Source organism: Corvus moneduloides, chromosome 19 (genome assembly GCF_009650955.1).
Source record: "Corvus moneduloides isolate bCorMon1 chromosome 19, bCorMon1.pri, whole genome shotgun sequence".
Taxonomy (NCBI): domain Eukaryota; kingdom Metazoa; phylum Chordata; class Aves; order Passeriformes; family Corvidae; genus Corvus; species Corvus moneduloides.
Window position 1 is genome coordinate 3,860 of NC_045494.1, and position 27,913 is coordinate 31,772.

The window sequence follows — 27,913 nt, forward strand, 5'->3', positions numbered from 1 at the left end:
GCTCGGCTCCCCGGGCTCCCCAGCACCCAAACCGGTCCTCAGACACACAGAAATGCCCAACCTGCCCCTCTGGGCACAGCCAAACACCACAATTCCATCATCCCCAAGGAACTCTGGCACTTGCCTCTTCACCTCTGCCCATTTCCAGTAGCCGAGGCTAGGACCGGCCTGTCAGAAAGAGCATCCCCTAGGCAGTTCATCCCAGCCCAGAGGAGAAGAGGAGCCTGTCCCTGACCCACACCATGGGCAGGACAAGGGGGGCCCTAGCTGGCTTTGCCTACTCCAACACCAAAGCTCTTGGTCCCAAAGATGGGGCGAGTTCAGTGGTTTTTCCTGTCCTGAAAGAGAGCAGAAAAGGGAAGTTAATCTCACTGTGGAATCCAAGACTCCTGCATTTCATATTTCTGCTCTGATTGCTCACCGTGCAGTTTTATCCATGGGAAAAAAAAGGAGAATGACACCATATCAAATAAAAAGTGCCCTTTTCCAGCATTTTTATTCCAGGCATTAAAAGGATGCTCATTTCTCTTCTAGCATTGTTTCCCTCATTTTAGGAGAACCGTTTTCATCCCAGACCCCACTTGTCAGTTATTCGATCCTCTGGCACTGGATTTGGACAAAGGAAGGGACGCACCCGGATCGCAGGAAATCACTGAGAGAAAACCCTTCCAAAACCTGACAAGAGAAAAACAACAGGACATGCAGGAAGACACATCCCTCATTTGCACGTCCGGAGTGTTTTTCTAAAGACTTCTCTGCATCTGGATGCTCTTTGCTCTTGGCTTTCTTCACAAGAATGCATTTGCTGCTAAACACGTCTCAGACCCTTACTTGATCGGGATAAGGTGGGATGGAGATGAAGACTCACACAGGGAATAGCCAGGGAGATGCAAGGCCTGGGAACATCAAGGACAGAGAAGAGATGGAACAGGGATTGTTTTTCTTGTTTAGAGCCAGCAGTGCTGTGAGCTTGGAGAACACACGGCACCGCAGGGATCCAGGGCAGGAGCGGGATAACTCCGGGATAAGGGGAATCTGCTCCCACTCCAGGGCTGTGCCAGTGAAGGAGGGGAATTTTTTAGTGCCTTCATTGCACACAAAAACCAAACCCAGCACCACCGAGCTGGACTTCCGTGAGCTGCAACACAAAGCAGCCCCTGGCCTTTGGGGGAACACAACCTCCCCGAGTCACGGAGCCAGGGGATGACACTTGGGAATGATCCTTGCTGCCTGCAGGCAAATCAGATGAGGGAGCCACAGGAGCTCTGGGGTTTCCTGCTCTTCCTGCAACGCCATCGGTCCAGACCAGGAGACCTTTCCTGGAACAGATCTTCCCTGTAAAGGGAGATGCACCAAAGCTCAAGCCCTCATTTAGAGACCCTTGGAAAAGCAAAGGTGAGAGGGGATTACCTGGAGCCCCAGGGGACCGAGGCGAAGGCGATGAAGAAGCAGACAGCAAAGTGCTTCCACTGCTTCTCACTCCAGCAAGGGGAACATCCCTGGAATTTCATGTCCAGCGTCTCTCCCAAGCCCCACCGGTGAACCCACACGTACTCCAGGACTGATCTCCTTCAAACTTCCAGCAGCACAGACCCACCGGGAGGAACTGCAATCCAAGGACACACATCAGCAACCGTCTTCCCGCTTGCCGCTCTCTCCACATTTTCCCTTTCCAGTGGGATGCAGGTGCCACCCCCCAGAGGCAGGAAAACTGCCTTGCAATCCGCTACAAAACCTGCCTGGAAAGCCCAGGATGCCCGGAGCCAGCAGCCGTTTCTCCTGGAGCGCCTGCTGACAGCCATTTGAAGCCTGCTGTGCCTCACAGCTGCTTTTCTGCCAAGGGCATTCCCATCTTTTCTTTTTTAGCCCAAATAAAGGTTTGCAAAGCTGAGTTTTGTGAGAAGTGCTTCATATTTGGATTATTCTTAACTTGGAGTTTCCCTCGGCACCAAAATCAGGGGGTAAACCCAACATGGCCTCAAAGGGCCATAAGATCCCAGATATCTAATCCCCAGTTCCCTCAGGATTGGTTCATTAAAGCTTTTCAGGGGTAATTTGGCAAACTTCAGGGTTTGGTGATTTCACCATCAAAGCCACATGAAACCTGTGCAAAAGGAACTTAACTAAAGCTGGCTAAAAGTGGTCCCTGCTGATGACTCATTAAAACACCCCCTTAAAAAGGAGCTAGGATTGATTCCATACTCACAAACCCCCCTTGCCACGATCGGCGCTCTCTGCCCGCCAAGGACACGGCACCGGGCAGGGACATTTCTCCCACTCCCCGGCAGAGACCTCCTCCTGCCACATCCAGGGAACCGCAGCCGCTCAGGGAACACCAACTTTGTCCTGGGCTGGGAACAGGACAGGGACAAGGAACACTTTGAAGTCATTCCCACTTCGGTGCTGTCCAGACCTGGCAGAAAGCGCTTCCCACACCTCTCCTGGAATTCTCTTCCCCGGCCCTTCCAGCTTCAGAAGGCTTCTGGGGGAGCCTCAACTTTCGGTGCAGCTCAGAAGCTGCACGCGCCTAAAGCATCCCCACGGGAACACGAAGCTTCCCTCGGGCATTTCGTTTCTTTATCCCAAATATTCTCCCCACTCAGCCACAATCTAGAAAGAACAAAAGGGAAAAGAAGGAAGACCAATTAATTCTGACGTAAGGAGTCTTGACTATCCCGACACACTGCCACGTGAAAAAACATCCCTGCCCCTCTAACAAATCTCTCTGATACTGTCTCCATTCAGGATCAATTATTTAAACGCTGTATTAAGGAGCGTAAGGACACAACGCTCGGAATTCTCAAAAAAGGCTCAGCTCTCGGCTACTCCAAGCACTTTCCCACCCAGGGAGCTGAGCTGTCCCAGATTTAAACGCCACGTTTGATCCAAATCCGATAGAAATCTGATCTTGTTTGGCTACTGAGCTTTCCCAAAAGCTGTGCAGTCAAGCCTGGAAATCCTCACTGAAGCCTTGCCATGTCACATTGGGATTTACCCTTGGGAAAACCCCACTCTGAGCACTTGGGTTTCAAAAGGTTGCACCCGATGTTACAGACGCAGAATTCCTGTGGGGTTTGGCATTTCCTGCACCTCCAAACACGTGAAAAGAATGAAGTGCAGAGTCCCAAGGCTCCATTATTGCCATTCTCCTCACATCCCTCTCCTCAGCTGCACGTGGCTTTGTGCCTCCTCTGAAGGGCTGGAAAGGAATTTGGGAACCCCCCCCTCAGCTCCTTCGGTTTTCAGCCTTTTCTCTGAGGCAGCCCAAAAGGCAAACAGGAAAAAAAAACCCCAGAAGTGCGCAAAATCCCAGCCCCTCCCAAGATGCAGCTCCTCACACCAAACCTTGGGAGAATCCCTGGTGCTTCCAACACCGCTGCAATCCCACCTGGAGCTGAGCTTACAGGGTGCTCTGCCTAATCCACATGCAAGCCTGGATAGCCCAAAGCCTGCAAGAAAAGAGGAGGCAAAGTGAAGGGGAGAGGGGAAAAAACGGAGTTTTGGGTTTTCCCCGTGTTTGCAACAGGATTGAAGGGCAGGATGGAGAGGTTTTGTGGAAAAGAAGTACCAAAGGCTGCTTCATTGCCAGCAATTAGCGCTGCTCAGGTTGAATCCAAGAGGACAAATGCACCAGGATCAAACAGGAGCGGCCGACAGGATGGGTTATGACACAGATCTGTGAAGCTGGAGCCTTCTTTCTTCTCCAGGGCTCTCCCAGAAATTCTCCATGGCCGGACGTGCTCCCGCTCTCCCCGCTGGGGAGGATGGACTTGGATAGCCCGGGTGACTGGTGAGCCTAAAACAAGAAAGTGATGCAGTGATCCAAGTGTTTTTCCTGAGGAAATGACATATTCTCTGGACCTGGGATAACCCATATCCCATGGCCTTCTCCAGGAAGGGTCCCAGCTGGATATGGTCTCCCAGAAAGGATTCCATAGGGGCTCACCTTTTGCCTGGAGCTTGGCTGAAGTCCTCAGCAATGCCAGGGAATGTGGCCATTGGAGGCTTTGGGCAGGATTTGGCTCATTTGCCTTTTTAGGCTTTGCTTCCTTCTCTCAGCCTTCCCACTGGATTGTGGCCTCCAAGGAATACGTAAAATCCCATTCCATTCCTATTCTTTCGGACAATTTTTTGTACCGTTCCTGTACAAAACGAGGCCCCCTGTTCGGATGCTTTTCCCCACCGTTCCCTGGCAGTTTTATCTGCCACTGCATTCCCTGCGTTGCTTGGGCTCTTCCCAGGTCTCTGAGCTCCTTCACAAGGCAGGAGATCGATTTGGCCCAGGAACTAAACCCTCCCGAGGAATTGTCTGATGCCATCTCCACATTTGACAGCTGATCCTTGTGCTCAAAGGATCCCTCTTTCTTCCCTTCAGCCAATTCCAAGGCTCGCTGCCCCCAGCTGGGATCAGTCCCCAGTCTGATCCCTGCACTCTTCCCTGCCAGGATCCTGCTCAGGAATCCATGGGCTACGAATGTAAGAATTAATTCTTCCCACCCCTGCCCACTTCTAATTCCAAAGGATTTGGTGTCTGCCTTACCCGGCTGGAGCCTGCTTCCAACTCTGTTCTTGCTGCTTCTGCTGCTTTCCATTTCCCAGGAATTCCACCGACGGAGCGACAGCATTTTCCACCTCCTCCAGGATTCCCTCTGTTGCGTTTGGGTGCTGGAAGGATATCAAAACTTTATTCCTAGTGCTGGGCTCTGCATATGGCCGAGAAAATCCCGGCCTCCACACAGACCCAGATTCCAAACTTTTTGATACATTTCAGCAAACCGAGAAATTCACCTTCCCTGCTTCTTCTTAAGGGCATCCTTCTCTTCCCTTACCCGGCGGGCTCTCTCCCACTGGGGGTGGGTTTTCCCCTTCCCGTGCTAATTAGTCCCTACTTCTAGGAGGTTTAGGTACCTTTCTTCCCTGCGAGGGATTTCTTAACACAGCTACCGAGGCTTTGGGAGTCTTCTTTTTCTCCTACTTTCTGCAAAAACACCCTGTGATCCACAAATGCCACAATCCAGACGCCCAACTTCAACAAGACATCCTTTTTACCTAAAAACACTCACTCTCAACTCTTAGATCTTTGGAAGTTTTACCCCCGCAAAATTCCTCTATCTTTCCACCACTGAATTCCTCAGTCCTGCTTCCAAGGATTTCTTGAATACCACGGGGCTTTTCTCAACATTTACCCCCATGACCTTCCCTATGTGCCCACTGCTCATCACCTCATTTTTCCCTCAATGTCTTCGTTCTCCACCCCAGAGAGTTCGTCAAGTGTTGCCCCCAAAATGTTCCCCATCTGTCCACTACTGAGTTCCCCATTTTGCCTCCAAAATATTCCTTCTGTCCCCTCCAGATTGCATCCACTTTTACCCCCAACATTTTACTTCCTCTACAATATTGATCAAACCTTTTCCATCCCAAAAATGTGCACTCTCTCCCTTAAACAGCACCTCAGCTTTTCCCTCAAAAACGCCCCAGAGAGAAACTCAGATTCAGCCCCCAAACTCCCATTTTCCTACACAAACAGTTCTTGTGGCCCCTCTCAATTCCCCCAGGCTTTCAGCTAAAGGAAGAACTGGAAGCCTATTCCCTCATCTCCGCCCCTGTTTTGCTTTCCCGGAAAACCTTGCGAACCCACACTTTCTCCAAGAGATCTGCTGGGAGTACTGCAAGGTTTGCTCTGTCAAGAGCGCATGGGGGGTTTACAGCACTTGTTCCTCTGCATCTTTACCCTTTCATCAGCTTTCCCCTGGAACGGTGTTGTGGGAGAAGCTTGGAATTACCAGAAATGGATCAGGTTCACATTTCTGCCCCACCAGTTTTTATCTGGTTTGAAATTCCTGGAATTACCCTCAAATGTGCCCTAGAACACTGCTGTGAAAGGATCAATGAGAAGAACAGCCTGAAAGCAGAAAACCACCTCCAGCAGCAGCCAGAATGATCCCATTTCTCTTCTTACCTGGTCCTGCCAGAGCTCCCAACAGCCATTCCCATTCCGAAACAAGAGCTGTGGAAGACATTCCTGCTGTCCGTGAGGGTGAGGTGGCAGTTCTGGATGTTCTTTGCTGTGGAACCAGACAACAAACAGAGTGTAAAGGATCTTGGTGGTCCCTTCCAAGCCAAACCAGCCCGTGATTCCATGCGTGGATCAGCACCTGTCCCAGCTCCATTCCAGAAACCTCCTCCCACTAACCCAGAACTTTCCTTTTGCTGCTCAACATCAGGGATTTGCTGCCGAGTGCCCCGAGCAGGGGACGCCTCAGCCTTCCCTGGGACCGCAGCATTCCCTGGGCTGCCTCAGCACTCCCCCTGCGCTGCTGTTCCACGCCGATCCCGTGGTCCAGCGCCTGTGCGGGCTGCAGTGCCGGGCTCTCCCCACAAGGCGGCAGCACCGGGAGCGAGCAGCCCCGGCCGGTCCCGCTGGCTCGGGGCAGCTGCGCCTTGAACCCGCCCTGAGCCGGCAGGGCCGTGAACACAACGAGCAAAAACCCCACCGATCCCCTTTATTTCACCCTCAGAGGCACAGGATCGCAGCATTTCCTGGGCTGGAAGGGACCCACAGGGAGCATCGAGTCCAAATCCTGGCCCTGCACCCCAAGAATCCCACCCTGTGCCCGAGAGCCTTGTCCAGACCCAAACTCTTCCCCCAAGATCCTGAAAACACAGCGGGGCTGGGATAAGGATGACAATGGAGGATTTTTTATATAGATCTCCTTGTATGATCGTTATATAATATTATTAGATAGTCCAGGACCCATCCCTGTGCCTGGACACCCATCCCTGTGCCGGGACATCCATCCCTGGGCCGGAATACCGATCCCCCGCGGCCCCCACCGTCCGCTCGGGGCTGTCCCCGTTCCCCGCTCACCTCCGAGCCCGGAGCACCCGCCCCGGTGCCCCCGGCCCGGCAGCGCTGCTCCCCGGGCTCCCCGCCATTGCCGCTCCCGGCGAGGAAGGGCGGAAGTCGCCGGTACCGCACCAATGTGGCTATTCGACCTTCTCAAGATGGCGGCCGGAAGGACCCCGCTCCGTCTATTCGACTGCCTGAATGCTCCCGCCTGCCCCAGGCGCCGCTGACCCCACAGTCGGTGTCCGCATAGCGGGAAACGCCTCAGAAATCTGCGTGCAAGCGCTGGGCTGGCGTCGGCGTCGGCGTTGCGTTCAGGCAGCCGAATAGACGCACCTTGGGGGGGCCTTCCCTGCCGCCATATTGAGAAGGTCAGAAAACAGCGTACACGGCCGCCATCTTTAGTGTGGCGGTGACGAAACTTCCGCCCTTCGCCGCCATCTTGGGTGCTGGCAGAAGCCACTTCCGATCGAGCTGCCATCTTTAGTGTGGTACACTTAAGGGCCCCCGCCGCCCCTCACAAGGGCGTCTATTCGGCTGCCTGAATCCGGCCCGGACTCCGACGCCGGCCCCGCGCTTTCCGCGCGATTTTCCGCGGTGCTTCCCGGCGCGAGGACACGGCTGGTGGGGTCAGCGGCGCCGGAGGCGGGCGACTGCTCCGCGACCGGCGGCAGGCATCGGCAGGGACACCTCTCAAAGGGGCCTAGTGCGTCCGCCATCTTGAGTGTGGCGGAAGTGTAAACCACCCTCTGCAAGGTCCTGGCAGGTTCTAATAAAAACGTCACTTAACGCCGTCCCGAGAGCGCGGAACTGCGCCTTCCTTTCCGAGCCGCCTCCTTGAGAGCGACACGCGGGCGGCTCGATTCCGACCGTGCCCGCCCGGTGCTCCCCGCCCCGGGTCGCGCTGCGACCGCGCCTCTGCTGCCCGGCAAAACCGGCCCCGCCCCCCGCGCTGTCATTCCTCGCGGTCACCGCCCCGCACGGCGCCCACTCCTTTCCATAGCTGTGGCCCCACTCATGCACGGCCGTGTCCCTCGGCGCTCCGAACCGCCCTTCGCCCCTCCCCTCCGCTGACAGACCCAGCCCCGCTCGCTCCCGCTCCTTGCCCTTGCCACGCTCGGCAGCCACCGAGGCCGCCGCCCTCTCGGCTCAGCCGGCACCGGGCGGCAGCAGCGCCGGGGCGCCGTGTCGGGGGCGGCAGTGCCGCGCTCTCGCCACCAGGCGGCAGCAGCGCCGCCCAGCTCAGCCCGGGGGCAGGGACAGAGCAGAGGGAAAAGCCGGCTCTGGGCGCTCTGCAGCTCCTGCAGCCCGAGCGTCTCGGCTCCTGGGGCCAGGCACTTGCTTCTTTCCTTCCTACAGAAAAACGCCGGCTCGTTATTCGCAAAACTTGCTGATCTCTATTCCCAGCTTCTTATATTCCTGTATGCGACAGAGTAGAGAGAGACGGCTGGCTCATTTCAAAATGAATTTACATCTAAATCAGTAGCACTTGCCTATAGATGTAAAAGTGAAGAACTTAACAGGTTTTAGTATTCTGCACACATCCCTCGCTGGGAGGAATGGTAAAAAGTTAAAAACAAATGAAATGTAAAAAGTAGAAAGTTAGAAACAAAGTTACAACAGCAGAAATTTAGAAACAAACAAAGAGGTAAAATACAAGAAACAAACAAATTTCCAAAGGTTGAAAGTTAAAAACAAACAAAGTTAGAAAGAAAAAAAAAAAATTAGAAACAAAATTAGAAAGGTAGAAATTTAGAAACAAAGAAAGGCAAGTGTTGAGCCTTTGACAGGGTACCCTTCCTTCTCGGACCAGGGTGAAAGAGCAGAGGAGGCTGCTGTTCTGCTGAGTTCTTTATTTCACAGTCTCACAGCTGTCTTGAAGGCAGAGTTCGAATGGGGTTACATGATAAAGCCAAGCAGCAGCAGCAGGCAAAACCAGCTTCTTCTATATGCTCCATACACTGTATTTTTTCTTACAGAAGTGTGGATTCTATTTGTTAATTGACCAGTAAGATTAACACACCATTCTAGTTTTCTTTTTCTTAACCCAGCCCGGTCTAATTCTAACAGTCGTAAGCCTCACACAAGTGTCATCTGCCCTTGTTCCATAAGGAATCCCTATACAGACAGGGAGTTGTCACCGGCCCCGTGCTCATGGGCTGCAGGGGACACCTGCACTGAGGAGGAAATGGAAACGGGAAAGAGGGAAATGCAACCGGATGGGACGCACCTCTGGCACCACACCTCCTCTTGTTCCTGCTGTCCTGGAAAGGCCCAAGTAAATCCAGTCCCTCAGACCTTGCATCCCTGAATGCCAGGAGAGCTGGTGTTTTACCCAGATCCCAGTGCCCTGCACGGCTGCGCTGACACGAGCGCAGGCCGATCGCTCCGCCCAGCACCATCCCTCATTTGCCTCCCACGGCTCCCCAAGTGGCCCCAAACCACCCCAGCGTGTCTGTGCCGGGGCCAGGGCCTGCCCCGAGCCCGACCAGAGGCTGTCACCCAGCCCTGCACCAGCTGCCACCCCCGGGAGAGCTGGGAATGCACTGAGAGCTCGGCTCCCCGGGCTCCCCAGCACCCAAACCGGTCCCCACACACACAAAAATGCCCAACCTGCCCCTCTGGGCACAGCCAAACACCACAATTCCATCATCCCCAAGGAACTCTGGCACTTGCCTCTTCACCTCTGCCCATTTCCAGTAGCCGGGGCTAGGACCGGCCTGTCAGAAAGAGCATTCCCTAGGCAGTTCATCCCAGCCCAGAGGAGAAGAGGAGCCTGTCCCTGACCCACACCATGGGCAGGACAAGGGGGGCCCTAGCTGGCTTTGCCTACTCCAACACCAAAGCTCTTGGTCCCAAAGATGGGGCGAGTTCAGTGGTTTTTTCCTGTCCTGAAAGAGAGCAGAAAAGGGAAGTTAATCCCACTGTGGAATCCAAGACTCCTGCATTTCATATTTCTGCTCTGATTGCTCACCGTGCAGTTTTATCCATGGAAAAAAAAAAGAGAAAGACACCATATCAAATAAAAAGTGCCCTTTTCCAGCATTTTTATTCCAGGCATTAAAAGGATGCTCATTTCTCTTCTAGCATTGTTTCCCTCATTTTAAGAGAACCGTTTTCATCCCAGACCCCACTCGTCAGTTATTCGATCCTCTGGCACTGGATTTGGACAAAAGAAGGGACGCACCTGGACTGCAGGAAATCACTGAGAGAAAACCCTTCCAAAACCTGACAGAGAAAAAACAACAGGACATGCAGGAAGACACATCCCTCATTTGCACGTCTGGAATGCTTTTCTAAAGACTTCTCTGCATCTGGATGCTCTTTGCTCTTGGCTTTCTTTACAAGAATGCATTTGCTGCTAAACACGTCTCAGACCCTTACTTGATCGGGATAAGGTGGGATGGAGATGAAGACTCACACAGGGAATAGCCAGGGAGATGCAGGGCCTGGGAACATCAAGGACAGAGAAGAGATGGAACAGGGATTGTTTTTCTTGTTTAGAGCCAGCAGTGCTGTGAGCTTGGAGAACACACGGCACCGCAGGGATCCAGGGCAGGAGCGGGATAACTCCGGGATAAGGGGAATCTGCTCCCACTCCAGGGCTGTGCCAGTGAAGGAGGGGAATTTTTTAGTGCCTTCATTGCACACAGAAACCAAACCCAGCACCACCGAGCTGGACTTCCGTGAGCTGCAACACAAAGCAGCCCCTGGCCTTTGGGGGAACACAACCTCCCCGAGTCACGGAGCCAGGGGATGACACTCGGGAATGATCCTTGCTGCCTGCAGGCAAATCAGATGAGGGAGCCACAGGAGCTCTGGGGTTTCCTGCTCTTCCTGCAACGCCATCGGTCCAGACCAGGAGACCTTTCCTGGAACAGATCTTCCCTGTAAAGGGAGCTACACCAAAGCTCAAGCCCTCATTTAGAGACCCTTGGAAAAGCAAAGGTGAGAGGGGATTACCTGGAGCCCCAGGGGACCGAGGTGAAGGCGATGAAGAAGCACACAGCAAAGTGCTTCCACTGCTTCTCACTCCAGCAAGGGGAACATGCCTGGAATTTCATGTCCAGCGTCTCTCCCAAACCCCACAGGTGAACCCACACGTACTCCAAGGCTGATCTCCTTCAAACTTCCAGCAGCACAGACCCACCAGGAGGAACTGCAATCCAAGGACACACATCAGCAACCGTCTTCCCGCTTGCCGCTCTCTCCACATTTTCCCTTTCCAGTGGGATGCAGGTGCCATCCCCCAGAGGCAGGAGAACTGCCTTGCAATCCAGTACAAAACCTGCCTGGAAAGCCCAGGATGCCCGGAGCCAGCAGCCGTTTCTCCTGGAGCGCCTGCTGACAGCCATTTGAAGCCTGCTGTGCCTCACAGCTGCTTTTCTGCCAAGGGCATTCCCACCTTTTCTTTTTTAGCCCAAATAAAGGTTTGCAAAGCTGAGTTTTGTGAGAAGTGCTTCATATTTGGATTATTCTTAACTTGGAGTTTCCCTTGGCACCAAAATCAGGGGGTAAACCCAACATGGCCTCAAAGGGCCATAAGATCCCAGATATCTAATCCCCAGTTCCCTCAGGATTGGTTCATTAAAGCTTTTCAGGGGTAATTTCTTAATTGACCAGTAAGATTAACACATGATTCTAGTTTTCTTTTTCTTAACCCATCCTGGTCTAATTCTAACACTCCTAAGCCTCACACAAGTGTTACATCTGTATTACACAGATTTGCATATACAGTTTCGATCAGCTCTTACTGTTTACGTTAACACTCCATCTAAAAAATGTGAACAGTGTCATTCTATCTAGATTTTGTCTAAAGTAAAGAATTCTGTGAAAAGGTAACACTGCTGCAGCAAGAGCTGTGTTTAAGATCTCTGCTACCACTTTTTCGTGTTTAAGGCACTTAGCATATATTTCTACTAAAAGCTAAAAATCCGTATTTCTATTTCATTTTGGTGTGGCTTCATGGATGTCAGCTTGTCCAAAGGTTTTAATTCACACCTAATGCTTTGGCTTCCCTCTGGGCCTGAGGGAACTTCTCTAAACAAAGTTAGAAAGGTAAAAGTTAGAAAGTAAAAAACAAATTTAGAAACGCACAAAGTTAGAAATGTAGAGTGTTAGAAACAAAGTTAGAAAGGTAAAAATGGGGAGAAAAACAAAGGTATAAAGTTTCAAAGGTACAAAGGCAGAAAGGGATGAATCTAGAAAGTTAGAAACAAAGGTAGAAAGTTAGAAAGGTAGACACAAAAATGGTAGGAATGTAGAAAGGTAGAAACAAGAAAAGTAGAGAGTTAGAAATGTAGAAAGTCAGAAAAGTAGAAACAAAGATAGAAACTCAGAGATGTAGAAAGTTAGGAACTACCAAAGGTAAAAATGAACAAAGGTAAAAAGAGAGAAAACTTAGAAAGGTGGTACGAAGTCATAACAGTAGAAACAAAAAAGGTAGAAAGGCACAAGGTTAGAAGGGTAGAAATGAACAAATGTAGAACGGTAGAAACGTAGAAATGAACAAAGGTAGAAATGTAGAAAGTTAGAAATGAAGAAAGATGGAAAGATAGAAAGTTCAAATGGTAGAAACAAACAAACATGTCAAGTTAGAAATTTAGAAAGGTAGAAAGCAACAAAGGCAGAAAAATAGAAAGGTAGAGAGTCAGAAACAAACAAAGGTAGAAAGTTAAAAAGGTAGAAATGAACAAAGGGAGGAAGTTGGAAAGGCAGAAAGTGCAGATGCTGGCAGCAGCCATTCCAGCCTTAACGAGAGCCCTGTGTAGAAGAGCAACTTGTTACATTAATCTTCACTTTGATAAGGGCCTTCTGTTCTCTTGGGAAAGATGCAGACCAGGCAAATGACTACGGGTAGAAGCACCAGGTGTGACTGTTTTTCCTTCACCTCCCAGAAAGCTGGGAGGTTTCATGTTTGAGTCAGTGGCCTAGAAGGGGCAGAAAGTCTGCCCTGACCAGTCTGTGGGTATGGATCTGTTTTGTCTTTCCCTGTGCTCATTCCCAAAACTCTTACAACTTTCCCAAAATAGAAACACAGAAATACTGGGGCTTGTGTAATAAAGAGAGATCCTGCCTGAAGAAACAGTGGTCTCTGTTTGTTTTTTTCCAAGCTGCTACAGAAACAAACAAAGGTAGAAAGGTAAAAATGAACAAAGGAAGGAAGGTGAGAAAGGTAGTTCAAAAGTCAAAGTCAGAGACAAAGAAAGAAAGTCAAAGTCAGAGAGAAAGAAAGAGTCAGAGAGAAAGAAAGAAAAATAGAAAAAGGAATAGAGAAACAGAAGAATAGGGTTTGAGAGAAAAAGAAATCGAGTTTAAAAGAGAATTAGTGTTGAAGAGAAAAAGAGAAACTGAGAAATAGAGTGACAGAGACATCCAGAAACCGTTAAATGGTGAGAAAAGATAAAGAGTTAGAAAAAGTCAAGTGAGGAATAGACTGAAAAGTAAAGCAAAGCAGAGCAGCAAAGCAAGAAATACGGTGAAAAAATTACTAAACCACACCAAAGGAAGAGAGCAACCAAAAGGGGGGGGGAGGTGGGGGTATCTTTTTTAGGGTTTATTCAACTTGATTGAGTGAGGGTTTTTTATTTACACTTCAGCAAAGCAAGTAGAAACAACAATGTACACAAGCACAAGTACAAATACAATCCATATGCACACTGGTCAAAGTCCAATTTACATATAGAGCAATATGTGCAAGTGCAGTGGCAAACACGAATACAGAGCAACACAAGCCAACCCCATATCAGTACAATGTAACAATTGTTCTATTTCTGGAAAATTCATTGCATTTTATTGTTCCAGGAAACCCAAAACAACAGCAGCACATGGAGAACAAAACACTCATCCACCACACACCTCCTTCAGCTTACACACAAACCCACCCTCGCTCTCGTCTCGAGAGCGCCCCATGGGAACGCGGTTCCCGGGAGCCCCAAAATCATCCCACCTGACAAATCCCCAGCCCCAGCACAGTCAGCACCCAAACCCTGGCGATGAACGTCACCTCACAGACCAGCCGGGTCCCAGATTAAAAAAGCCCAGGGAGGAGGGAAAAAAATCCCTAGACACCACAGCTGGGTTGTTCTTACTCTAAGTTTAAAAAGTAGTTGAAAAGCCTGAAAGGCAAAACTCCCACACACAAGGTTAGAACCATTCCACACGCGCACTCTTCTCACAGGCAGACAGACACAGACAGACACACACACACACACAGTCACACACCCTTCAGCTTACACCCTGACTGCAGCCCTTACTCAAAACATTCTACCCATGAAGATGCTTCAACACAGCTTCTGGATGCCGCTCCTCAACGTCGAATGGTGCGCTCTGGGAAAATCGGTAGCGTCAGTGACCGCAGAGATCCGAAGCCACCTCGGGGACCTGCGAGACAATGTGAGGCAGTCAACGAGACACAGAGGGCTAGGAGTTATTCCCACACTGGGCCTGTAAGTTTTCTACCCAAAAACCCATAGAAAAGAGATGAACCACTAAGTTTTATAACTCTTCTACTTAACCGTGACCCTACGTGCCGGGGCAGGGCAGCTCCGACCCTAAGCGGCACACGAACGAGGTGGTGCACCCAATATAAACAAAGATGACACAAGGTCTTGAAATAAATCTCCAGAAGATTAATTCTCAAGCCCGATACGCTTTGAGGCAGCGGAACCTACAGAACCACCGCAGTCACGTCTCTCCAAAGAGAAGTCCAAGGGAATGGCACGTGAAAAAAAGGCACTATCAAAAGTGAGAAGGAAGATGGATGAGAATATCTTGTGTACTTCTTCTGGTCTCAAAAAGCAAAAATGTAAAGATGCCAGACTAAGCCCGATCCGGGAAAGTACGCGAGCAGAGACCCCTGCTGCCGATGCGGCCCAGAACGATGCCAGAACGATAAAGCATCGAGACATAACAAAGCCCTGTGACACACAAAACGATGGACACAAACTATGCAACATCGACACAAACTAAATGACACAGAGAGAAGTTGAAACTGCCCAGCAGTTTCACCTGATGGACCCAAGACTGCCACTGCAAGATGGGCCAGAGGCCAATGAGGCCGAAGGAAAGGCAGCTCTATGGCAACAGCACGTGACAGTGAAACCAAACTCCTTAGGAGTGCCCAAGTGCCAAAGCTGTTAACAGGATGCTTGAGAAGCTCGGCAGGCCTAGAGACAGCAGCAATGACGACTGCCAGGTGACCTTGGCAACTGCTGTGAACCCAAAAGTAGGATCCTCAGGCAAAAAGATCCGTGATGACACCGAGACTCAGAGAAGGCCGATGACACAAAGCTTGCAAAAACACAGGGATGGGTGGGAACTGCCCCGCTTGGCAAAGGGTCTGGTGATGCTGAGGGGAAACCCTCTCCCTTTACTTCCGAGGGGCCCGTCCTGCTACAGCCCTCTCCTCTAAGCTAACTTCAAATTGCCTCCCACGATTCCAAAGGTCTCTCCCATCTCTCAGCCACTGGTCCCCAACACTTGGCTTTTGGAAGATGAGCAGACAAAATCCATCCTCAGTGGAAAAGAACGCATGGGCACCGTGAAAATCGGTACACTCCCCGCAGTCCGCTTTGGAGGCGGCAAAAATTCATGAAGAAAATTCAGACTGCGACGAGACGTCCCAAAAGTGACCCCTTCTGCAACGCCCCCTCCCTCGGAACTGCCAAAGCTCATCACTGACTGGCTGTTTCCAAACTTCAGCTCCGCACCTGCTCAGGGTACCTAAGACAACAAAACAGAAAACAAGACTATTGCCCTCCAGAAGAGCAATCACCCAGGGCTCCTCCACAACGCTGCCCCAGCTCACCGCAAACCTTCATCTGACTCCAGAGACGGCCTGTACGATACCTGCAAAGCAAAAAGGTACCAAAAAAATAATCCTGCTCCGAAAAGCCAAATAAAAGATTAAAAAAACAACAAGAATCGATACCATAAGCTGGAAAATACAGCTGTGCCTTTGAACATAGAGCCCCCTAAAAGGACTACAACAGCCATGGGAACAGAAAACACAGGCAAGATAGACAACAGCACTGAACATAACTCAAACCTTCCAACAAAAGGGTGCTTCAGGAATAAGGCCCTCAGAGAGAGACCTGCTGCTGTGCAGTTCTCTCATGCTCATCTCGCTGTCGCAGCAGAGACAGACACACGACACCCGCTAATTGTAATCCAAAGCCATAAGAAGCAAAAAGAATGAGAATCTGGATTATTCTCAGCTATTACTCTTATACTTCTTCACAATGACTGCAGCTCATGAGGATTGGCTGCTTAGCAAACAACGACGGGGCAGTCTAAAAAACAGTGACCACTCAAACAGCAATACAGTGAGCTAGACAAGCAATTAGTTACATATGATATGCAAGTTTCCTCTTGGCACACCCCTCTTGATGTTCCATACCAAGAACATTTCCTTTCATTGAGTATCTTCTTAGCTAGCCCTGTGGCTTTCACTGTGACCGCAGCTCCTCAGGGGTGGATTTTTACCATTTTTAAGTCAAGCTCCGTGAGGCCTTCAGACCCCAGCCCTCAGCCTCGTCACACCCCACATCTCACTACAGCACAGAAAGGGAAAAGTGACGCAGGCCAACGATGCCGCTCAGTGGCCCCGCTCTTCAACAGCCCCCTTGCTACAATACGTCAGACCCAAACAACGCATAGCTCCTCATGGCAAAGCAGCAAAAACCCAAACAAGTCATTATTTGTGGGAGCTGGTGTTGTCTTTTCCTCAAGAGGCCAGAAAAGCACGCAGCCAAGCGTTTTAAGGCCAACAGGCCAGACAAACACAGGGGAAAGGGGCAAGAACAATGAACCGAGGGGCAGCCAGAAGCGAAACTCAATCAAGTGGCACCGCACAGCACCCAACCCTCGGGGCACCGTCACTTTTCCCAGTAAGAACACCCTGCAAAAAGCACGACGAGGCAAAGCTCAAAACAAGTGCCCAAAGCATAAAACTGCATAAGCGCTGCCAGAACCGCCCCGGCCAAGAGACTTTGGGGGAGCACATCGGCTCTCCTGTGGACAGCGCTCAGGGGTGTTGGGACAGAAGCGGGGTTGGCAGCGCAAAACCGAGGGCATGAAGCGGAATGGAGCCAGAGTCAGGGGTCAGCACCAGCTTGAGGGGGGACAGCGTCAATCGTTACATCACAACGTTCTCCTTTGAAGCACTTTTGAAATAAGCCTCTGATACCACGAGCCCCCTGAAGCTCGCAAAAACGCCTGCCCGCATATGTCGTGGAAGCACACTTTGGGCTGCATTGCCTCTGCCCCTTCTAGATGCTAATTAGCCAGCCCCAACAGAAAAGATACGGACCCCGCAATTAGGGAAGGCACAGAGGGCAACGATGCTTTTACTTCAATCAAGACACTCAAAGGATATCACAAAGATCATCAGGGCATGCTCCACCACAATCCCAAGCAGAACCAGGAAACAAAGTCACAATCAACTGCCGACCTGCAGAGCAGCCTGCCCTGCCTTTGCTGACACCCTTATTCCTTTCCTCTAACACCAAGGCCAGCTGAGACACAGAAATCCGGGCACATTTTGCAAGACAGGAATCCACAGCTCCTCCGGAAACCAAAACACACATCGCTCAAAGTTTGCCTTCCCATATCCCTCAGCTCCTCACTTACCTTGCAGGTAAGCCTTCAGGGACCGCTTCCAGATGCTTTGCTTGGACCCCAGAATAAAACATTTAACACTGACAGAATTCAGGGTTTCCAGAAATCCTTCATCAAGTAACCTTGATCACATGTCCCATCACAGGCTTTTCCATATAACAATGTGGCTTCCCTTTACCGATTCATTCGGAGGCTGCTAAGATCATGATCTCACAGCTACTCATGCCAACTCTTCCAACACCATTTGTCGTTTCTCTCTCTCTGCCGAGGCCCCAACAAGTTTTGTTTCAGTTCTTGTCCCGCACTGGGCAGTGACCTTGAGAGGAAAACAAGATACAACTACTACTGCTCATTATGGGCACGGGCTTTGGGCTCACTGCTGGGTTCAGCCTCCCTTAAACACAAGCAGACACTCCTCACTTGTCCATTCCTCGCTCTGCTCTCGCAAACCCTTCAACCACTCAATGCCAAACTCAGCGCTGCCGCAGAGCTACAAGAGAACGGCAGCAGTTTATCCACAGGGGGCTTCTCCAAACATGCGTTTCCCGTCACGAGTCCAAAGCGACCCAAGGGCGACCCAAGGGCTTCTTTTTCATCTCCACAAGCATGGCCAGAGCCACACAGACACAGCAGAAACAAATTCTCACCGTCTGCCAACAGAAACAAACAGATTTAACTCACGATTTCTTGGACAACAACTAATCCACAATTAACCACTGTGCACTCTCGCCACTTGCCCTGGGAGGGTCAATACAGCTTCTGTATCCTGAACTACAAAGCACAAAAAGAAAAACCAAATGCGCTCCAAAAAGCCAAAGAGAATTTAAAAATCTCAAGAACCAATACCAAGAGCTGGAAAATACTGCTGTGCCTTTGAACATAGAGCCCCGTAAAAGGGCTCCAACAGCCACGGGAACAGGAAACACAGGCGAGATGGACAACAGCACCAAACATAACACAAACCTTCCAACAAAAGGGTGCTTCGGGAATATGGGTTCTGCAAGGCACTTCGCCTCATCCCAAGGCCCACTCCAACCTCAGAGGCAGGGGTCACAGCACTCACTCCAAGGTACCTGCAGGAAAGGGAACATAGAAACAGAGGCTTGTTATTTTACAGGCGCTCGTCACACCCCCAGAAAGGCCAAAGTTACTCAGGGTCCTCGCTAAGAGATTCCTTTAGGGTGCCTTAGAGCCAAAGGCACCGGACAATGCAGCGCTTCTGCACACACATGTATGCAGATCGTTTTTCCTTTCACAACTCGGCTGCAACGGAAGGCAGCTCTGCAGCCGCTTTGGGTTCTATCCACGGCAACGCGGCAATGCGAAAGCACAAAAACGCCACTGGAAACGTGTCAAAGAAAAGAAAGTTTTACAACTGAGCAAGGGGTGTCAGGAAGGGCCATTCGCAGCACAAGAGGCACCATCTCTCCTTGCAGCACCGTGTGCCTCTTATCCCTTCAAAGCCCCATCTGCAGCCTCCAGGCAGTCAGAGTTCACCCTCTCTGTCCCACGAAGACTGACCATTCCACACCCAAATCCTTTCCTCCTCCCTCCACCAATGCCAGCCTGGACACAGCAAAGCACCCCCCAGAAGCGCACCACTGTTTGGACTCAGTAATCACCAGCACTCCAGTGCCGCTCACCATGGTTTGAGGCACAAAGTGTCACAGCAGAGCTCAGCAGATCAGAAACTTGCAGGCCCTTTCACGGTGAAAACCTGCCCAGAAGCACACGATGTCTCTCAAGAAGAGATCTGATTTGAAGCAACAAACTCATTGCCACCATCTCCCCAACAGAATCAGGTGCAGTTGCACATCCTGAACTGCTCCTGAAATTTATGCCAAACGCCTTGACAAATGAGCTGCTCTGCATTCCTAAAGCAGCCGAGGGAGACCCCGCCCACCACCAGCCCGGGACAGCACAGGGCCCCGGGCACCCACCGCAGCGGCTTCCCCACAGTTACCTGGCACCTGCTGCCGGCACCTCTGGCACTCCAGCCACACTCCTACTGCTGCATCTCAACACAACTCCATTAAGGCACCAAAAAGATCCCCACCTATATTTTATGTTAGTTGTTAATTTAGTTTCTTCAATAGGCCAGAAAGCACATAGGTAAGTGGTTTATGATGTACAGACCCATCAAACAGAGTGGGCCGAGAGGCAAGAACTAAAATGCAGGGGAAAGCAGGGATTAGATAGAATAAAATGTTGGTAGGGCCTTTTTTAAGCTGAACCTAAGTCAATCACTACATCAACTCAAGTTGAACTCTATGTTAACTTCCAAAGACATATGTCTTTTCAAATCCAGATTTGCAATTTTAGGAAAACAGGAGCTGTGTGCTCAACATACCTGGACTCTTGGCCAGTGGACAGGTGTGACAGAGCCCCAGGTCACAAAAAAGAAAAGCAAAACACATGAGCACATACCCTTGTACAAGAAACAATATCAAAGTGAGACCAACTTGGAGCAAGTCTGGATCATTCCCATAGGGTTACCAGGAGGGTTTCTCTGGTCTTTCTCTGCAATGAGACTCCCCAGCTGAAGTACAGACCAGGATGACAGTAACATTTTAGGGTAACTGCTGTTGTATCCCTTCCTAATCGCTACTAGAATACATAATAATGATTTGATGCATTGCCTTTCTACCTTGATTTATGTTACTGCTTCTTATCCATGTAGTTCAGTCCTCTTACTTGCTTGTCATCCATATAATAAATAAGCCTATCCCAAAAGAAGTCATTCTTTTGTTCTGATCACTTCACTAATAGCACTAACTAGCAAAAGAATACTTCCCTTCCTCTGGCAAAGAACTCTCCTTCTTGTCCAGGTGCCTGTGGCTGAAACTGGAATTCCACCTCCAAAATGCCATATGTCCAAGGTTAATAATTGCCAAGGAAATTCCCCACCGATCATAAGCAATCACCTATAACTTCTCCTCTGGAATCGTTACTGCTTTGGCTTTCTGTGGAAGTGTTTCAAACATCCATTGAGGGTTCAGGGGCTTGCTCAGGTTGCTTATGGCTCACCCTGACAGGCCCAAGCCAACTCCAACTACCCAGAATTTCAGGGCAATATTGATGCAGTTTATAAATGCTCCCCTTCCCTGCAAGTCAGTCCTTCACTGCACATCCAGGGAGCGGATTTACTCCGTCCTTTGTACTCAAGAGCACCTCTCCAGCACAAATCTCACCTCTCACGGACACAAACCAAACAGAAACCTACTGCAGGTGTTTGCATTGAAAGTACAATTCTTAGTACATCTGGCTACATGATTAAAACACGTGCATGCATTGATGTCATAGAGGGAAAGCTTTTCAGCAGAGAAAACAGCCATTTTGGTATCATACTTGGATATATCTTCAGAAAAAGCAGAATTAGCACCAATTCCTAAGACTCCTGCTGAGGAATCCAGCCTTCCTTGGGACACCCAATGCAGCAGACACTGAAAAAGGAGGGAAAAAGCCAAGCTTGGAGCGGAAAAACAGAACTTAAATACACCAGCCTTTCAAAAACCTTCACATTGCAATAGTGGGAACCAGTCACATTTACTCTTTCCTTGCTTTTTGTGATTACATAAATATGAAATAGAAACATGTTACACAGAACGCAGAGCTAGGATTTTACAGGTGTTTATTTTGGCAGTCTGAATGAAAAACGCCTCTTCCCAAAACTAACACCCAGCCCCGTTTAAATCCATACTTAGCCCAGGGGCAGGGCATATCACCCCTCTCCCTACCACAGGTGGCTGGTGCAGACAGGAGAGACAGCCCAGGCAGGCAAGGCCCAGCAGGTATCATCTCCTGGCACCAAAAGGTCAGCCAGCTTAAGAGTTGTGGGAAGAGATAAAAAACCAGAGGTGACCAAAAGGCCTGGTTTCACACTATAAAAGTAGTACAGGTTGTCAAGGAGGCAGAAGTCTCTTACACGCTCCCTGGGAACAGGCAAGACAATTTCTCCCTGAAGCCCAGACGCAACTTCGTGGTCATTTTTCCAGAAATTGAGGGAAAGGATTTCAATGCGTGCCCCTTCAACAATTTGGTGGTAAGGAACATTGGATCCTAAGTTCTTCTATTTCTTAGCTAGCTGAAAATTTAATGGCACATTTAACCCTGTGCATATAATACTAGTGGTCCCTTTTGTCTTACTCTTGTGTAGTAATAGTCTCTTTTAAGTCTCACGTCTGTTAGTTTTGTGTCCATTAAATAAATAATTCATTCTATAATAGACCAAATCGGCCATCATTAAAGAACTTACGAATGAGAGCGGCTCTTGGTGTGCTGGCCACCTCCGTAACATGACTGCCTGCTACCAGAGGCCTGGGCTAAAGGCAGGGACTTCTTTAAACCCACATCATCCATTCATAACATTCTGGAGTAGTCAAATGAATATTATGAATGAATATTATGAAAAGAGGGGAACGTATTGTCCCTGTGCAGTCAGCTAAAAATACCTCTGCTGCTGCTACACAAACCGGCTGCTTGCAAGCACAACACAGACATGCAGACGCAAGCATCCCAGCCTCTGCAGAGGCAGATCTTAAGGCATTTAAGACCGCTGCCGAAAGAAACTCCAAATGTACTAGGAAATTGTTTAGGAGAGAAACAGGTAACAACTGCCTTGAGTTTCCAAGTGTCAAAACCTGCTTTCCGAGTGGTAGGGGGGGAAAGCAGCAATTCAAACGCCTCACAAAAAAAACCAAATCAACCAACCCATCAACCTAACAACACTCCTTTACAGCAAGCAAAGGCCACACATCCTAAGGGCTAGATGACCCATGAGCCAGCTTCCCCACATTCCTGCATTTCAACAGCTTCTGATTGCACCTTCTACTCCCTACAAAAGCCAAAAACTAAACTCAAGTTTTAGAAAAATAAAATTAGAATTGGTGAAACTAACTCTAATAAAAAGTGTTATCTCTGACACGGCTAAAATCTGTTAGGATATCATTAAGAAGCAGTATATTTAGAACGCATTCTACTTACAACTCTTCTGTTTGACTAATCAAAGAGGCAAGCAGAAGCCAGCGTTTAAAACTTGATTCACAAAACCAAATCCTGACACAAAACCCTGTCCCTACAACCGTCCCAAATGCATTCACACATAAATAAAGGGCAGTTTGTAGGAGTGGCTGCCTTCAGCAAAATACCAAATTCCCTCTAGAAGGTGAAACCCCTGAAAACTGATAACCAGTGAATCAAACTGTAATTACAAAAGCAGATGCTCTATCTACTCCCCACCAAAAAGAAATGTTCCTGGATTTTTCTGCGATAGCCACAGAGTTCGCTCAGATGCTTTAACTTCCCTTTTGAAAACTCTGTTCCTATATGTGAATTACCTCTGTGTGTGGGTGTTGCAATCAAGAGAACCACTTCAGGAGATACATATTAGCACTGCTAAAGAAAGAGATAGGCCACAGAAACTCCTCCTGCCTGAGGGAGGGATTAAACCAGTTCCCTTTGTCCCTCAATCCCCCAAGCTCTGCCTGCTTGCAAAGACGAGATTTAAATACCAAAGGCCAAGCCATGCCAATCCTGGTGATATCGCACCCTACAGCAAAATTGGTTCTAATGAATACTCCTGCATTTCTAGAAATACAGGGCAATAGCTCGAAATGTTGAAACAAGAGCACAAGTGATAAAAGAAAGACTAGGAAGTGTACCAGCCAAAGAATTACAAGCTATAGCACTGGTAGTAAAAAGAAAGACAAACACTGTATGACTAATTTTGTATGGTTATCTGGGCTGGTGCCACATGGTGATTGTATCGCTGAAAGTGTTAGACTGGCAAGTGAACGAAAAAGAGAAGTTTCAGCAAGAAAAAGCTTCAATGGTTGTCTCAATTCTGAGCCATAGAAGTCCAGTTCTACCTGACGCAAAAACCCCAGACCTTACAAGCCTATTGTAACAACAAAATGGATTTGCTGACAAAAATCAGAAAGATAAAAAGTAATCCACAGCACCGACATCAATTTGGTAAATGGTTGCATTATAAATTAACCCATACTAGAAACCTTATTTTTGCAGCACAAAGAAAAGACTAACCATTGACCAAAAAGGTGTGTAAAATACTTCTATACAGTACTCCCAGTGCCAGCTGAAACTTAGATTAAGCCATCCAAACCTAGCACCATCCTACACATCAAAAGATAACAAAACACGCTGGTCAACACAGCAGATAAACTGTCTTGAACCTCTGAACCATCTACCAGTTACAAGTGATTACCAGGAGATGCAGGCATGCTGATACAGATCCTGATATTTCAAGACTTAGCCACTGGTTTTCCAGTCCCCCTGTCCTAAACTGTACAAAGCGACACCCTTGTCTCTGGGCAAGCTCAGCTTTGCACTGAAACAAAGCAAATTTCTCACTGAAGCCTCACAAAGCACTCCTCCACTGCCCCCGCCTGACAGCAGCGAGCGCAGCGCTGAGTCTGCAGCCAGAGGGCAGAGATGGAACCGCTGCCGCAGCTCTCTGAGGGAAACGCGCCCGCTATTGCTTAAGTTCCACAGCTGTGATTTCTCCAGTCACCTTGAATGCCCAAGCACACCCTCACCGGACAAAAGCCAGGCACCGGGCCGAGGGGGACCCGGCGGCGCCCGAGCCCCGCGCACAGAGCGCACGCAGCGGGCAGCACGGCCGGGAGCGGGCAGCACGGCCGGGAGCGGCTCGGCTCCGCACGGCTCGGAGCGGCGCGGCTCCGTCGGGCCCTGTCGGCAGCCCAGCCCCCAAACTGCCATTCCTCCTCAGAAATTCCCCAGGGGCCGGGAGTGCTCCCACGCAAGACATTCGGTGCCGCACAGCCAGAAGCGCCCTCAAATGCAGCGGCACGCCCCCATCTAAACCCTTCAAATGCTGGAAAAGCTGGAGTTTCCTTCAATTTAACCCCTGGAACTGAGGCAACAGGGGGCGTTTACCTCCATTTAAGCCAATACAATGGCAAATAAAGGGGTTCGCCCCTTCAATTTAATCTTCTAAAATATCAAAAGAGAGGGGCTTTCCTCAAATCCCTCAAATGATGGGGAAAGGGCGATTTTTACCTCAATTAAAACCATTAAAAAGCAGGGACAACGGGGCTTCCTCTTCAACGTAAACCTCAGGACAATGAAAACGGGGGGGAGGGGGGAATTACCCTCAATTCAAACCCATAAAATGGAAACACCTGTGCCCTCCCCTTCCATTTCAAATGGAACGCGTGGATTCTCGGTCAATTGATACTCCTAACACCGCAGAAAAGGCAGGTTTTCCTTCAATCAATACCCTTAAAATCATAAGTGAAGGGGGATTCCAACCAGTTCAAACACAGACAATAAGAGAAGATGAGCTTCTGCCCTCAATTTAAACTCTTTCTGCCCTCATAACCCCCATTTTTTCTGGGGGCACTTGGGGAAGGTGTGGCAAGATGAAATCAAAAGAGAAAAGGAGAAAGACCGCCCCCCCCCCTTGCAAATCCACACCGTGGCTCACCTGCTGCTGCCTGGCACAAAGGTTCATCTCTTAGCACCTCCTTTAAGCAACGCTCCACATCCAAGTGCTCCCCCAGACCCTGGGAGACGCTCTCACCGTCCTTCCGTGAGAGACCCCCCCCCAGGAGCCCACCACGAGCCCCTCTCCTCCAGCATCACCACGCAAAAGGGAGCTGAGGAAACCCCTCCTAAAACAGCCCCCGGCAGGAGCCGCCCTCTCCTCACCATCACAGCTCACACCTGGGGCTGCTCTGCCCCCTCATCATCCTCACAGCTCCCACCTGGGGTTGTTGCCGGTCCCAGAGTGAGGGCAGGTGCAGAAAGGATTTGCTGCTCATTCCCTGGACAGCTCATCCTCTGCACCTGACACACTGGGACACCGGGCTTTCCTTCCTATGGATAACAGGGGAGAACGCTGGGGAGAACAAGGAGGGGAAAGAATGATGGACAGATGAGGGAGAGAGGGGGAAGAGAGGGGAGTCGGGTTGGGAAGCGGGGAGAAAGGAGGGCTGGGGGGATCGGGGATGCGCAGGGGAGCAGGGAGAGAGGGGGGAAGGCGCTGGGGAGAGGGCAGGAGGGAGGCTGGGAGAGAAAGGGAGGGTGTGGGGGAGAGAGAAAGAAACTGGGGGGATAGGAAAGCGGAGACAAGCGGGGGAAGGAGGAGTATAAGGGCAGGAGAAAGAGGGGGAGCGGGAGCCTCACCTGGGCGACGCCGGGGGAGCCCGGCACGGCCACAGCCTCCCCGAGCTCTGAGGGAGCAAATGGCGGCGGGGGGCGATTTCCGAGGGTTCAATCACCTCGGCCCCGCCCCGCGCACCTGAGCCGGGCCCACCCCGCACCTGAGCCGGGCCCGGGGCCGCCCCTGAAGCCGCGCCCCCGACCCCGCTCGGCCCCGCCCGGGACCGCCCCAGAGCCCCGGCCCCGCCCGGCCCCGGGGCCCGCCCTGCCCCGGGGCCCGCCCTGCCCGGCACGGGGGCGGTACCATCGCTCGGGGCCCCGCCCCTCTCTCCCGGGCCGGACCCGCCCCGCGCACCGGGGCCGCACCGGGGCCGCTCCCGGGACCGGGGCTCCGGGTCCTGCCGGCGGCCGCTGCGGGTCCCGGGCGGTGCCGCCTCTCCCCCAGCGGGATCGGGGCTGGGATCGGCACCGGGAGGAGCCGCTCCGGGACGGGCGCTGGGGCCGAGCCCGGCCCTGCCGCTCCTGCTCCGGCCGGCTCTCCGCGGGGAGCCGGGGCTGTGCCGGCGCCCGGGCAGCCCCGGGATCCCGAGCCGGGCCCGACGCGCCGGGCCGGGCTCCGCTCTCAGCCCTGAGCCCCTCCCGGAGCCCGCCTTGGGCCCCACGACGCGGCCCCGAGCTCTGCCGCCAGCCCCGGACGCGGCGCTGAGTCGCTGCTCCCGAGCTCTGCGTGGGGCCGGCGAGCCCGGCTTCGGGCTGTGCCTGAGGCAGGACTCGGAGCCCAGAGACACACACTCGCCCTGGCCCGAAGAGCCCACTTTGAGCATCAAAACACGGCACTTGGGCTTTAATTTAGGTCCAGCAAAACGCAGCACTTCTGTTTCTCTTTGTGAGCCCAAACACACAGGACTCGCTCTCTTCCTCAAGCCCTGAAAACAGGATTTAGTCACTGTTTCTGAGTGCCAGCTCTGGCCATACCAGCCTGCTCTAAGGACTCTGCAGATAGAGAAATGCTGCTAGCAAGGATTTTCTTGCTGTTTTCTAAGTCTGTGAGAGACTGCACAAAATCCCAGCCCCTCCCAAGATGCAGCTCCTCACACCAAACTTTGGGAGAATCCCTGGTGCTTCCAACACCGCTGCAATCCCACCTGGAGCTGAGTTTACAGGGTGTCTAATCCACATGCAAGCCTGGATAGTCCAAAACCTGCAAGAAGAGAGGAGGCAAAGTGAAGAGAAGAGGGGGGGGGACACGGACCCAGAGTTTTGGGTTTTCCCCGTGTTTGCAACAGGATTGAAGGGCAGGATGGAGAGGTTTCATGGAAAAGAAATACCAAAGGCTGCTTAATTGCCAGCAATTAGTGCTGCTCAGGTTGAATCCAAGAGGACAAATCCACCAGGACCAAACAGGAGCAGCCGACAGGATGGATTATGGACACAGATCTATGAAGCTGGAGCCTTCTTTCTTCTCCAGGGCTCTCCCAGAAATTCTCCATGTCTGCACGTGCTCCTGCTCTCCCCGCTGGGGAGGATGGACTTGGATAGCCCGGGTGACCGGTGAGCCTAAAACAAAAAAGTGATGCAGTGATCCAAGTGTTTTTCCTGAGGAAATTACATCTAATACTGGAATACCAAGTTACAAAATACAATAGTAATCCAGTTTTACAATACCAGAGTATCTAGTTTCGAAGTACCAGAGGACCAAGTTCCAAAATACCAAAAAAATTCATTTTAAATTACTAGAAAATCAAGTTGCAAAAAAATCAAAATAGCCCAGTTTCAGAATATCAAATTGCAAAATCCCTGTTTTCAAACATCTTATGTGGGCAGAGATGCAATACTGTCAACATGGGATCTGTGCTACCAAAATGGGTATTTTCTCCTTAGGGGCAGCACCTAAGGAGGCAGGGCAGCACATGGGGTCTCAGGGGGAAACATTCAACTTTCCCCTTTCACCTCATCAGTCCTAACCCAGTGCCCCCAGAAAAAAGGAGGTTTACCAGGAGAAAAGGGGTTTAAACAAAAGGACAATCTTCCTTCTTCATTACTGTGTTTAAATTGAGGGGGAATCCCCTTCCTCTGCAATTTTAAGGGTACTAATTGAAGAAAACCCTGCCTTTTCCATGCTCTTAGGGGTATTGCTTGACAGGGAATCCCTATTTTCCATTATTTTCTAGTTTAAATGGAAGAAGATAACTTTGACAATGCTATGTTATGGGTTTGAATTGAGCATAATTCCCCCATTTTCATCATCCTAAGGTTTAAAGGAAGGGTAATGGCCTATTGTCCCTCCTTTTTGAGGGTTTAAAT

The 27,913-nt window shown here is 50.5% G+C and overlaps 1 protein-coding gene across 20 annotated transcripts; it reads right to left on the bottom strand.

The window, feature by feature from the left end:
• LOC116453359 lies at nt 1–26,992 on the bottom strand. Of its 20 annotated transcripts, none has more exons than XR_004243768.1 (12): nt 6,869–7,630; nt 5,960–6,065; nt 4,541–4,665; nt 3,947–4,142; nt 3,569–3,796; nt 3,346–3,449; nt 2,437–2,610; nt 2,207–2,351; nt 1,411–1,606; nt 832–1,335; nt 422–675; nt 1–338 (listed from the first exon to the last, which is right to left on the bottom strand). XR_004243768.1 is itself a non-coding variant. In XM_032128683.1 (6 exons), the coding sequence occupies exons 1-4, from the start codon at nt 7,326–7,328 to the stop codon at nt 3,603–3,605; spliced, it is 885 nt and encodes a 294-aa protein (XP_031984574.1). In that variant the 5' UTR covers nt 7,329–7,630; the 3' UTR covers nt 2,582–2,610; nt 3,346–3,449; nt 3,569–3,602. The 20 variants fall into 20 exon arrangements, 3 of the variants coding, with proteins under 3 accessions (XP_031984576.1, XP_031984574.1, XP_031984575.1); XR_004243772.1 differs by lacking the exon at nt 2,207–2,351 and adding an exon at nt 3,091–3,199 and having other exon boundaries at nt 2,414–2,610; XR_004243770.1 differs by lacking the exon at nt 2,207–2,351 and adding an exon at nt 3,091–3,199 and having other exon boundaries at nt 2,414–2,610; nt 3,339–3,449.
• Nucleotides 26,993–27,913: the final 921 nt, after the last annotated feature.

Excerpts from the sequence above, each read along its gene's own strand:
- LOC116453359 (XM_032128683.1), bottom strand. The coding sequence starts at position 7,328 with ATGGCAGCTCGATCGGAAGTGGCTTCTGCCAGCACCCAAGATGGCGGC. Across the intron at positions 4,666-5,959 it reads GGGAGCTCTGGCAGGACCAG|CACCCAAACGCAACAGAGGG; the intron begins GTAAGAAGAGAA and ends ATATCCTTCCAG. Across the intron at positions 3,797-4,540 it reads TGGAAGCAGGCTCCAGCCGG|GCTCACCAGTCACCCGGGCT; the intron begins GTAAGGCAGACA and ends TTCTTGTTTTAG.